This window comes from Chaetodon trifascialis, chromosome 2 (assembly GCF_039877785.1).
Source record: "Chaetodon trifascialis isolate fChaTrf1 chromosome 2, fChaTrf1.hap1, whole genome shotgun sequence".
NCBI classification, from domain to species: domain Eukaryota; kingdom Metazoa; phylum Chordata; class Actinopteri; order Chaetodontiformes; family Chaetodontidae; genus Chaetodon; species Chaetodon trifascialis.
In genome coordinates this window covers 10838925-10851629 of record NC_092057.1, presented here as the reverse complement: position 1 = coordinate 10851629, position 12705 = coordinate 10838925, and the positions used below count along the sequence as shown (strand labels likewise).

The 12705-nt window shown below is 42.5% G+C and overlaps 1 protein-coding gene across 3 annotated transcripts in view; it reads right to left on the bottom strand.

The window, feature by feature from the left end:
- usp34 (ubiquitin specific peptidase 34) overlaps positions 1-12705 on the bottom strand; it is a 48441-nt gene that overhangs the window by 31157 nt on the left and 4579 nt on the right. For all 3 annotated transcript variants that reach the window (XM_070976241.1, XM_070976250.1, XM_070976258.1), the window contains exons 2-7: positions 10432-10522; positions 7497-8049; positions 6559-6609; positions 3968-4117; positions 3422-3489; positions 787-979 (exon numbers count right to left, since the gene is read on the bottom strand). In XM_070976241.1, coding sequence (XP_070832342.1) covers positions 787-979; positions 3422-3489; positions 3968-4117; positions 6559-6609; positions 7497-8049; positions 10432-10522 — 1106 coding nt within the window. The remainder of the gene's footprint in view (positions 1-786; positions 980-3421; positions 3490-3967; positions 4118-6558; positions 6610-7496; positions 8050-10431; positions 10523-12705) is intronic.

Below are 12705 nucleotides of genomic sequence, written 5' to 3'. Positions count from 1 at the left end.
ATTTATATTAGCGCTCTAACTACACTACAACTAATAAAACACAAAATATTAGTATTTTACAATATAAGATAACTGGACACACTGGAGGTTTTATAGTACAGTCACTTATTATCCGCTGGGGGGAATAAAATATTCCTCAATACTATTCATTCATATAAGCTAACATGCTAATTGCTAAACATCACATGCTCAGCATTTGAATTTTCTAATTCAAAAACTGTACACAGAAATGCTAAGCAGCTATGGCTTAAAGTGTTATATACTGAATGTTAGCGTTAACGTACCAGCTGGTAATAACTGTCATGTTCGAGTGCTGGCTGTATGCGGATGCTAAATGTTACAAGCTATAATGCTAACACACTAACTGTGAGTGTATTAACATGCAAAATGTTACACTGTAAAGATCCCAACATTGGCATGTAGCATGCCGTACATACTGTAGTTCATATACATCTCAAAGCATAGCTGCATCTTATTACAGCAACAACAACGTGGAGTTGAGCCCAACAAGCTGAGTCCTTCTATCTTTACAATACTTACTTTTTTAAGTTTAATTTAAACTCCCAAGACTACAAAGTCTTGATGAATGCAAAGTCAGTGCTGATGGTGAGAGAAAGAAGGACAGAAACAGATCTGTCTGGATGCAGAACCAGAATAAATCTTAGAAGTCTCTCATAGGACGGCTGTTTGGTGCTACTGTGGCGAGCTTCATGTAAACCCCCTAAAAATTAACCTAACTGAAGCGATGGTGTGAGTGTTTCCAGCCACGTTTGGAGTGTGACTCACTGTGATTTGGCTGAGTCCTGCCAGCCTCATGGTGAGCGTGGGGGACATGAAGTATTTGAAGGCGAGGTCCAGGCTCTCCTTGTCGAAGCACAGCGCGCTGTCCAGCGGCTCCTTCACCGTGCTCCACATCAGGTCGGCCATGTTGCGCGCTGCACTCTGCCGCAGCTCCTGGTCTGACAGCTTACAGAGATACCTGCAGACAGCGTCCAGCATTTAATGAGTTTTTAATGACAAAAGAATTGACCACTACTATTCTCAATGCTCATGTCTGGACTGGAAGAAGCCCTTTGTTAAAGTCAGATTCAGAACTTTAATTTAATCCAAAATGACAACATCTCTGTGGGAATGTGTTCATTGCTAATTATTTAAAAAACACAGAATGACATTTAGTTTTTGATTTGTGACCATTTCAGCATGACATGATTCTCAAATCCTTTGTTTTCACTACATCCACTTCGGCAGGAACACCCCCACCTTCCTCAGATCTCCAAAATTGACCACCAGCACCTCTGACAGGAAAACATCCACCAGAAGGAATCTGAGCAGCTGGTGTGCAGCACTGACCTCGCCTTCAGTTGATCTTATTTGTATCTCTATTTTGTTCTACTGTTTTTTCTACTTCTCCTTTTTTTATTTTGTTGCTGTAGCAGGTGAATTTCCCCATCTTGGGAGAAATAAAGTCTTAGTTGATCATGTAAAGATACATCACAACTGCATAACAAAGAGGACTGCTGAATTCAGCTGAAATATCAATTCAAAGGACGTCATCTGTGACAGCAGCGAGCTCGAAATTTTCTTTTTCAATCTCAGTTTCACATTTTTGTCGATGAATCCAACTTGTGAAACACCTGAAAGACTCTGTTAGTCCGCCTGAGAATCATTTTCAATTGCAGTCCTTTCCCAGGCCTGTGTAGGCGTACTTCGAGACATCTGATCAGCAGAGTGCTGCTGACTCATCCAGTCGTCAGTCCAAGCTGGGGTAGCTGGCTTTGTGGTTTCCACAAAGCTGGCACTGACTGCTTGCTCGGATTTGTACTTATCCTTTAATCAGACCATTTCTGATTTGAATTATAACTTCGGTCATTTTGTTCATTCACATTTCATTTGACCACACTTAACTAAATCATTCAGCTTCAAAGTTTGCATGGCCTATCAGGGTTTGAGTGAGGTTCACAGCCCTCTCACGGTCTAGTCTTACAGGTCCAGTGTGGAGGATTTACTGGCATCTAGCAGTGAGGCTGCACTGCAACATATCATTTATCATTAGCATAACATTTTGTGTTTTACGTCTTCTTATACAGCTTTACTCCGCTATGAATCCACATTGATATCCCTGATCCCTAATCCTATTACTTCAAGTGCCTGTACTCGTGCTTTTTGTCGCGCATCATACGCCGCTGGTGTGTACTGCCCTTTCGTTTCCTGTCAGGCCGATGGATGACGAAGAATCTTCTCCTCAGTGGAGATAAAACCGAAGCTAATCTAAGATCTTAAGAGACAAAGGCTGTTCCTGGATGATGCTGAAAAGCTGAGAAGGTGAGCTACATGGATATTTTGAGGGAACTGGGTGTTTTAATGAAATCAGGGAATGACCCTTTAATCGCTTTTATGACAGTCATCATTTTGTTCAGATGTGAGCCTCTGCTCAGAGAGACAGAAGGGTCGGCGAGGCAGCAGAGCCTCAGCCTGCCTGTGTCACGTGACCAGGCCTGCGAGCGCTCTGCCTCCTCTAGGGTCATGTGAGGAGAGGTTCACCAGAGGCCTGGCAACTGTTGCCATGGTGACGGAAGCTCTTCCTAGCAACACATGTGTGGTACTTTGGTATTTGGGGGAGAAGGCACGAATGAGCGATGTGCACTGACTGACTGAGTGAGAGAGACGGAGAGGGAAAGAGCCGCAGACTAAATCAGCCACGTCTGGCTCCATCACTTCAGCGCCAGAGAGACACACCTGGACGCTGTAGCTAACGCGGTTTTCTAAAGCATTTAAGGGTGCAATGAGTAAGATCTTAACATTTGACCACACAGAATAACACAGGCGAGGGTTGTTGGTTAATGTAGATCTTTGGTTTGCTCTGATTTGAATCAAACAGTCAACACCAATCCTCTGCAGGAGCTACATTTCTTCCCGTCTGACTCAAGCAGAGGAGCTGTGGGCCGCTGTGCTGACAGGGAAGCAAGGTGTTCAACAAAATGGCAGCTACTCAGTCATACACAAACAACAGACAGGCCTGCAGCAGAGTGCAGGCGCTCAGAGTTAAACTGGAAAACTTTTCTCCTTGGGGCCAATGACAGCAGAGGCTTCTGAATTCAATTTACTTTACCAACAAGCATCAGCAGGAAAGGTTCCTCTGCAAATCTGAATACAGACAGGCACATGGGAGATAAATATCCTACGATCCCACTGATAATTATATGGAATTTTATTGGGTAGTTCAAGAGATGAAATGACTGATGTCCAAAACGTAGCTACATTTTAGCTACGTTTGGGAAATGTTTTCCCACAGTAAACAAACTCATCAGGAACAAATGAAACTCACCAGCGCATGGCTGTGGAACATTTCCTACTTTATTCCCTTATAAAAGCAAACTGTAGCCTCTGTTCACACTGACACATCTGTTTGGAGTAAACTCACCGTATTACATAGGTGCGGAACGGTATGATGTGCTGCATGACCGCAGGAATGTGCAACCATATTCGGATCTGTGGGCAGGACCAAAAACATAACATCAAACTCACGTCAGCACACAAAAACACAGCAGATTACCATAGTCTGCAGATTATCAGGCACGCCAAGCTAAAAATATTGCAGTCTCATATGTTGTCAGTCCTGTTTTTATCAATGAGGATAGATTAAATATTAGAAACAGTGCGTCAGTATAAAGCAATATAATTCAACAGCACAACAGTTTCAAAACTGAAAATTATAACTGGGATTTTTTACAGGGTTGTTCTACTAGACTATATTAGGTTTGGCAAGGTGTATCTATTAAACTGGCAAAAGCATCACCTTCGCTTCAAATCAACCTCATAACTGGCTTTCCCAGTCTTTCTTTTATCTACGAATTCCTGACTTTAGAATGTTACTCTGAGCTGACATTTAGGGATAAATCTTGTGAAGAACGAGGCTTTTAAAATGACAGTCAGCAAGCAGCATTTGGATTCGGGTTAGTGGACTCACGTTGGAGACGATGGTGATGAAGGCGTGGGCGATGGGGAAGGGGAGGCTCTCCGGAGTGCCCGACTCGAAGCACTCCTTCATGAGGGAGAGACCGTGCTTCCCACAGAACAGACAGACGTAACGCAGCAGATGCAGAGGCACCTCCACGTCCTGGTTGATGAGGAGAGAAACATCAGATACGTCTCATAAAGAGCCTGTGTACACCTGGTGTTAAAATCTGTATCCTAACACATCAACCAGATAAAGAAAACTTGTGCGCTGTAATTAGAATTTGATCAGATCTGCCTGAACACATGTGGAGGTAGTCTGGTTCACACTGTGTTCAGATCTTAGGTCGGTGTAAACATACAATGTGCTGACATCTGTACACAATATAACACTGATACAGATATCAGATATAAGAGCAAGTGAGAAGGCTGAAGAGACACGCCTCGAATTGCTGATCAGGCGTCTGTTATGTTCCATGAAAGACGCGTTATACAACAGAACTGTGTGAAAAAGAAAGACATACTGGACTTAAATACATTCACACTTTAACAATGCGAGTGTGTTGGAAAGTGTGGTACAGAGCCAGTTTGGGTGCACTTAACAACATTATCAATTTTGACCAATACTCTAAAACACAAAGTGAAATGAGTGTATCTTAATTGGTATAAATCAATGTAAATGAGTTAGCACAGTTACAGTCGTCCAGCTCAATAGCTGTATCCCGCTTTTCACACAGCCTGTTCAAACATCCACCTTGAGCCAAAGGAAAACTTTATTACAATGAGAAGTCAAAAGCCACCGAGCTTGCAGATTATCTGGGGACACATTGTGGCCCTCTGAGGGACGGTGGATTCATCTGCAGGAAACCAAACCATATCCAATAAACACCCAGCACGGATCTTTTTCTATTTCCTCCAGTATACAAGCCCGAACCCATAACTACAAATTACAATACACACACGGCTCGTTTTACGCAGTTTAGAAGTACTACATTCCTTTCCACAACACTGTTATTAAATTGATTCCAATCTCTTAAGATTTTCATCTCAGAACACAAAGAGCAGCGTCAGGAGCTCAGACCAATGAAAGCCTGTTACCATGGACTTCATGATGCTCAGCACACTGTAATAATGTGGGCGTCGATTTGACAAAACAAGCAAAGAGGGCAGGAAATGTAGACAATACTTAGCTAAACAGAGAATTGTGCTCAATTCAAAAAGCTCAACACAGACTGACATGAAGCGAAACTATGATCCCAGGCCTTTCTGATGGAAACTTTCTGCCTCCGGGAGTCATAACTGAACACATTAGCAGCTACAACAAAGTCAGTGGCTGCCTTTGTTACTAACAGCAATCCACAAGTGACTGGCGCATCTTTTGCTTTTTATTTGTGAGCCTACACGGTTACATTTGTACTGATCTAAAGTTCATTCACACCTAAATTAAAATGCTGTCTTTCCTTTCACAGTAACATATGGAAAGAACAGAACAGCGTTCTGTCTTTTTTGTGAATCTATGTCCCATTTTAAAGGATTTTCCATCCTATTTAGTCCATTGCTATCAAAAACAAAAGCAGTCCACGAGACAGAACAAATTCAAGCTGGTCCACCCAACACAGAGCAGATCATGGCAACATGAAACCTAACATCAGACAACGTTTATATTTGGATGCTCGGCCGCCTGGGTATCAGGTTTCTGATCTGAGCTCAGGAGACCGTACAACACTGGAGCAGAAAATACTAAAGTTTGAGTCAATAATGTGAAGGTTTACAACTATACAGTCACATAATTCTTCTCACTTTTCTTACTAAGTCAAAACCATTATCATGTAAAAAATCTTTGATAGCAAAATCGTCACTGAATGCAAAACAAACAAATAAGAAAATCTAATTAAATACCCTTAAATCTAAAAATTTACACATGAATTGTAAACACTTCTGTCCAGGTGACAAAATCACGGCTGAATGCAAGAAATGTTAGTCAAATCACAGGAGGTGACTCAGTGAAAAGTGGAGTTACAGGAAGTGAACTAACACTTGGGCGATTGTCCTCCCCGTCCAGGCTGTCCGGTGATTCAGGCTGCTCTCATTCTGTGCCTTTACAAACCTAAGATTCATTTCCACACCATGTGCACTGTGACCTCAGACAGCAGCCAGACAAGATGCGACCAATAAACTTCTTCAGCAGTCACGTGATGCTGTTTGGTCCCTGATGTCCTTGTCTTTTAAAGCAATTCCCATCATGCCTCAGGCCAACATGTAGTTTTCATCATCATCCCTCCTCCCCCTGTTCCTGCTCTGGATGCGGCACAGCTGTCGGGCTTGTTCGTGCAACTTCCCAATAAAAGAGTTTCAGGACAGAATAAATGACAGAAGTCGAACTACACGAGATCAAGAGGACGGTAACTAATCTCACTTTTTCAGCATTTAGCAGACAACGGTTCTCAGAGCGGCCTACACAGAGCTGGGCTTCAGGAGCTCTTCAAAGCAGCGATATAATTGGTGTGAACTGGCCTAAAGGGATAATTTCCTGCTGCAGGTGTCAAGTGATTGACAGGAAGCAGAGTGTAACTGAATGCAATGAGGATCAGGTAGATTGCTTACGTTCATGTCGCAGAAGGAGCCGAGGATGTTGCTTTCGTGAGCAGATATGTCCTAGAGGAAGGAAACAGAAATGCCAGAGTTTTAGAGAGCACGCACAACAAGACCACCAATACATCCTACACTGGCATGATAACAAGACTTGTTTTAATGCTGAGTTCTGTTGGGTTAATGAATTTGTATTCAAAGGATGTTAAAAGGCGCTTGAACTGAGAAAAATGTGTTTTGGTATTGTTTGGCAGAAAAGCTACAATCCATCAGTGAATTTTTGTTTTGATGAGGAGCACAGTGTTATGATAAAAAAGCACATGTGAGTGTGAAGAAACAGTCTGATCTGGACTAGATTCAGACTGATTAATACATGTCTTCTCCAGCTGGTACTGATAATAAGTTGTTGTTGTTTTTTAAATCAGATAATCCACTGGCAGAATTGATTTTCTTAATGAGATGTGGATGAGAAATCTGTTGATCAAATCCAGAGCAAGAGCGACCTTAGCCTAGCTTAGCATGAAGAGCATAAGCAGGGGGACACAGCTAGCCTGGGCTGCTTCAAAGTTAAAGAACATGACCAGTGACACCTCTAAAGTTCACTGATTATTAACACAACATATCTCATTCGTTTAATCTGTAGACAAACACAAATGTAAAACATGAAGTTGTAGTTTATGACGAATCACATGTTTTCAGGTGACCAACAGCTGTCACTGCACCTGGCTGCTGTGTATGATCATGTAAAAACTGGTAACAATGTGGTTGAGATAATTAAGAGAGAGTCTTGATTACACAGTTTGTCCACCACAGAGCACCATATGTTCATTCAAAAACGTTTGTTTGATTTTACATATAGACGCCAGTATCAGACTGATAAATCGAGCATGTGTCAGGCTGATCTCTGTGGGCGTGGTGGTGTGGTAGGTGTGTGCTGGGGGACTTGTCCTCACCTCTATGGTGGGGTGTGTGTTGTGTTTGTAGGCTGTGTAGAGGGGGAACTGGATTTGGAAGATCTTAGCAGCGCACAGCAGCAGTTTCTCCCTCTCCTCTGTGCTCCAGGAGCTGAACGGGTCCTGGCTGCTGCCATTTGCTCCGACTCCACCATCACCACCCCCAGACCCGCTGCCGCTCTCCCCAGGCCCGAGTGCTTCCATTTGGGCTTCACGTGGTTGGCTGGCCACCTGACCCTGGGTCTGGGTCTTATTCTGGTTCAAATCGGGGGCGTCCGCATCCTCTTCAGCAGAGTCTCTCTCCACATTCACTGGTTCATCCTCCCCAGGTGAGGACGGCTGGGGGAGGGGCCCAGGTGCAGACTCGCCCCCGCTCCATTCAGTCCCCACCCCCTCTGTCCCAGATACGCCTGCTTTATGGGTGTGATCCTGGACGCAGCAGAGGCGGTCTCTCAGGCTGCTGATCTGAGCGATGACCAGGTTGATGAGGGCGTAGACCAGCTGATTGAAGACCTCCAGGTGCTTGTACTCCTTGAAGCAGCAGAGACATTGTCTGGAGACACAAAGCAGGAGTAACACAAAGCGTTAAAGAAGCAATCAACATGTCTACAGCTTCATTCTCAGTCACTTCAGCATCTCGCTGAGTGGTATTGTAATTATGGGGTCACAAATAATGAACTGCCTGCAGCATTTCTATTAAACACTGATGCTGTTTGTGACATTTTTGTTATCTTGCAAAGCATTACAGCGGTTTAAAGGACTCACTGAACGCCTCACATGTAAATTACTCAAATAACAGTAAAATGTGTCTCTGAAGGTTTGAGTGAGTCAAGTGCTGGAAAAGAGTGCAGTCTGTGCAGACAGACCACTATGATGTGGATGTTCTCTGCAGATTTATTTGCCTTAAACCACGCTGACCATGTGATGCCTATGCTACATAAATCAATTAATAAATAACACAAAAAAAACATTTTGAGGATTATTATTGAGGTGAAAGGTGGTTGAGTTCAGGCAGGTGGTTCGAAATGGTTTTCTGAGATTTGACTTTGTAAATACACACATATCGTGCAACTACTTATACTCCTCCTGACATCCAAATGTGAACTGTCCGCAATAATAAAACTTGTTTGAAGCTTTACGCTTCATGAGAAAAAGCATCAAAACTAACTGAAGTCTGCACTTGCAGAGTTCATATCACAGACGAGTGGACTACTGGCCTTGGTGGAGGCTTATTTCCTGGACCACATACATAAAAAAGCAGTTTTAATAGTGGACACATTATGACGTGAACGTTTGTCATGTCAATCACAGGAAAGTGACACTGTTGTATTTGTGTTGCTGCAATTAATTAGGCATGTACAGCAGGTGGCATCTATCTATGATGTCTCTCTTTGTTAAAAAGGTGTCGTACTAATCAATAGATCTGCTTTAACCATAAGGCCACATTGAGTTTAAGACATACTCACATAGAGATTACGGATCCAATTTCTGATTATTTACAGAAGCGATTAATCAAACAATTATTTCTTCGAGTGTGCTGCCTGTTCCCAGGGCCCAAGGTGTTGACTCTCAAAAAGCAGTTTAAAACCCAAAGGAGCTCAGCTGATATCAGGTGACACTAAGCTGCACGTCCTCATCCTAGAGATGACAGAGCTATATATGTTTAGCATTTTTATTTGATACATTATTTCAAATGGTGAATGTTAAAATGCTTGACATGTAAGATGATGATATGTCAACATAAAGAAGTTTAGTAAATAAGTTTGACACAGTTTATGTCTCCATTTGAGTTGGTCACATCCTGAAGAGAAACCGCAGATGTTTTTCTCAGTGTACCTCTTACCCGTCACTTAAGTCAAAGTACAGGACGGTCACCAGCAATTTCCTCTTACTTTCAACAAAGATGGAAGCATTACACACCTACAAACAAAGCACAGCAGGCCCGAGGAGGGACTGCTTCTTGGTAACATTTAAACAAATGAGTCAGCAGATTCTGAATGTTTGGGTCAGCAACTTGGAGTCTCCTTCACACACCAAACATAAAAACATTCCAGCTAGATGAATAAAAACAGACCGAAAACAAACACCAAGCTAAATGAGAGTCAAACCTTCATGTAAGAGCAGATTAGAGCCAACAAAAACTAAATGAATCTATTTTCTGGAATATCTATTTATCAAAGTTGAAGGCTTGCAGAAGACAAAAGCTCCTTTGAAGCATCGCTAAGCTTAAGAATCAGTGATTTAATGCCTTGCTCAAAGGCTGATATTGTACCATTAAGATGTTTTCACATCAAAATTCATTTTCATGAGTCATAAATTAGCTTTCCTCGGCATAATCTCTCATAAAGTGAAGCAGATGTCAGAAAGTCAGATTCTGGTCTTAACTCAGTATATTTGCTGAGGGGGGGCACAATGACTCATTAATTTCCGCTGACCGGATTATCTCGGCGGGTAAGAAGCCAGCGTGACTGGAGTTTGTCCTTATTTCCAGAATTTCTTCACATTACTTTCCAGATGTTTTTTCAGCTTGTCTAAATGAATTTGCAGTTTTCTCCCTTTTCTGATGTTTTTAAAATACACATTTCCTCTCGCCTAGACTGAGCTGAAGAAGGGAAAGAGCAGCAGACACCAGCTGCTCGTCTGTGTGATTTGGCTGTTCAACACTTCCTGCAGCTCTTTCACTGAAACGGCATTTCTGTTGTGACACTGGGTTCAAATTTGGTCAAAATCTACACTTTTTCCTCCATTTTTCTCAGCAGATCAGCATTTCATAAATGAAGTGGGGAAGCACAGAGCTGCAGGTGTTTAACAGTTTGGAATAAACACAAAGGATCAAGCAAAGTGGCGTCATAAGTTGCTTTTCTTCGAGCCTCGTTAAGTAAAAGTAAACTTTATCGGCTGACTCATAGCACATTTCAGGGGAAGCAGCGCTGACCTCTGTGTCCAGGAGCTGATGTAGCCCAGCACTCGCAGGGCATGTTCCTTCTTCAGCTGGAAGCCTCCTTCACTGCTGTCTGCATCCGATACTGAAGAGAACAAGAGCAAAAAGCTGTTAGAGAACAGCAAGAAACATCTCAGGAAGCTGACTGAAAATGTTCTGTCACAAAAACCACGACGGTATCCATGTCACAAATCTTTAATAACCAAATTTGAGAGATCATTTCCAAAAAATACTTATGACAAAGCGGTACTTCAATGGTTCAACACGGTCTGAGGACTCACAAGAGAGACATTCAAAAACAGGAATGGAAACTTCAAGAACCTTGAATATTGGATCCTACATTTCCCATAATACAGCCTGCTAAATGTGCAACCCTTTCAAACTTGCCCCAAGTTTGTAACACAGGCTTTCTACTCTACGCTTTGTAGAGACACTCAAGCAGGGATAAGTAGTGACTCACAGGCCACCAAGCCCATGAATTTGGTGGCCAGAGCACATTTTTGGTGGCCCAAATGTAAGCTTCTTATCAGCCTTCCTCCCCTCTGACACTTCAATAAACTGAAAGACATTAACAGGGTGAGCAATTGAAAACTCATGTTCTTTATGTACATATACTCTCTGACAGTCTCTTACTTCAGTCTACCCTGAAGGGAAGTCACTTGAGTTATTTTCTCAGACTTGATAAAGCTCCTGCAGAAGCACATTTCCACAGGCTGAGCAGCTCTTGCAGTGACAGCTGACCTTTCTGTGTAAAACTGGTAGACTTGTCCTTTGAGGTGTTAGCATATCTTGGAGATTGTGTGGCCACGCAACTTCCCATATTTTCTGGTCATGTGAAAAGATCTTCCATATCTTTAACATTGCACCTTGGACTAATAACTGCAGACTCTGTACTAGTTTAACTACATTCTTGGCAGTGTTGCTGTTTTCTGACTTACTTTTCAGTAGCTTCGTTCTTTTTTTGCATGAGCACAACAGTAGCGTCTATATGAGCTACATTTACACCTGCTTTTTGTGACATGTTTTGTTGTTGTTTGTCTGCAGTGAGAGCAGAGAGCACAGCTTACTGCTCAATAAACAACTGAACTTAACATTTTTCATGCCAGTCTATTAGACAGACAGCTTTATTGATCTGCACTTGAAGTTGGTTCAGTGTAAAAGATGCAGCTTTAATGTAATAAACTACTCTTGCCAAGTATTGTTACTCTCCTAGTTTGACAAACATCCTGCAGCTCTAAAATTCGACTAGTTTCTTGCAAAAAAGCGACTAAAACCAGTTAAAGAAAAGGAACAACGCGGACACAAATTCAGCAGAAATGCATGTCCTACTTGTTTGCCATGCTTTGTTGACATTCTTTCACTCTCTATTGGAAAATGTAAAATTGAGAAGATAAAAAGTGATGAAAGAAGAAGAGGAAACACCAGTGGATATTTCTCCAACAGATATTTACTCTCAAATATTGATACAGATGATCAGATGAGCTCGGATTTGGAGGCTGCCGAGTACAAAGACTTTAAATATTGGCACCAGAATTCAACAGCTTCAGTCTAAAGTTACAGTTATTGTATTGGCCTTCAAAAGATCCATATCAGTCACACCCAGTTCAGAGGAATCAAGTGTCTCCACTGAATCGCTGACCTGAATTTGGCAGCAAAGACAGACAGAACACAAAAAACAGCAACAATAGCACCCAATCAACCATCTTGGCCGTGCAAGTAAGAACTTTTCCTCGCTGAAACTGAACCAAAACCCTTTCAGCTCTACGAGCGAACAGAAGCTCCTCTGAGGCTTCAGAACCGGGGCGGACTTCCACACGGGTGTTCTGGGACATTGGCCCTGCAGACCGGTCGTTTCACTGCTTTGATGATGTTGTCTGGGAACAGGCACACGGGAGCCAACATTAAACCCAGTTTATGGCTGTAGCGCACTGTGGATATAAATACAAAGAGGAGGAGGACACCTGCACCGTGTGATCACACTCCTCAGCTCAGCAGTGACTGTAACGTTCAGCCAGACTGGAGGCGTTTAAACAGAAACATTACAGCTGTGACACTATAATAAGTGCAGTTCAACTAAACGTGTTTTTGAGAGCCAACAGCAGTTAACTGTATATTGAGATGATGATTATTTGATTTTGTGGACTGAAGGGTGCTGTCGAAGCAGCAAGATGCACTGAGAGGGTCTGAAGAGGTGAAAACTTGTCGTATAAAGAACATTATTGTCAGACCAACACATTTTGACTTGTGTAATCATTGGGGACTGGACTG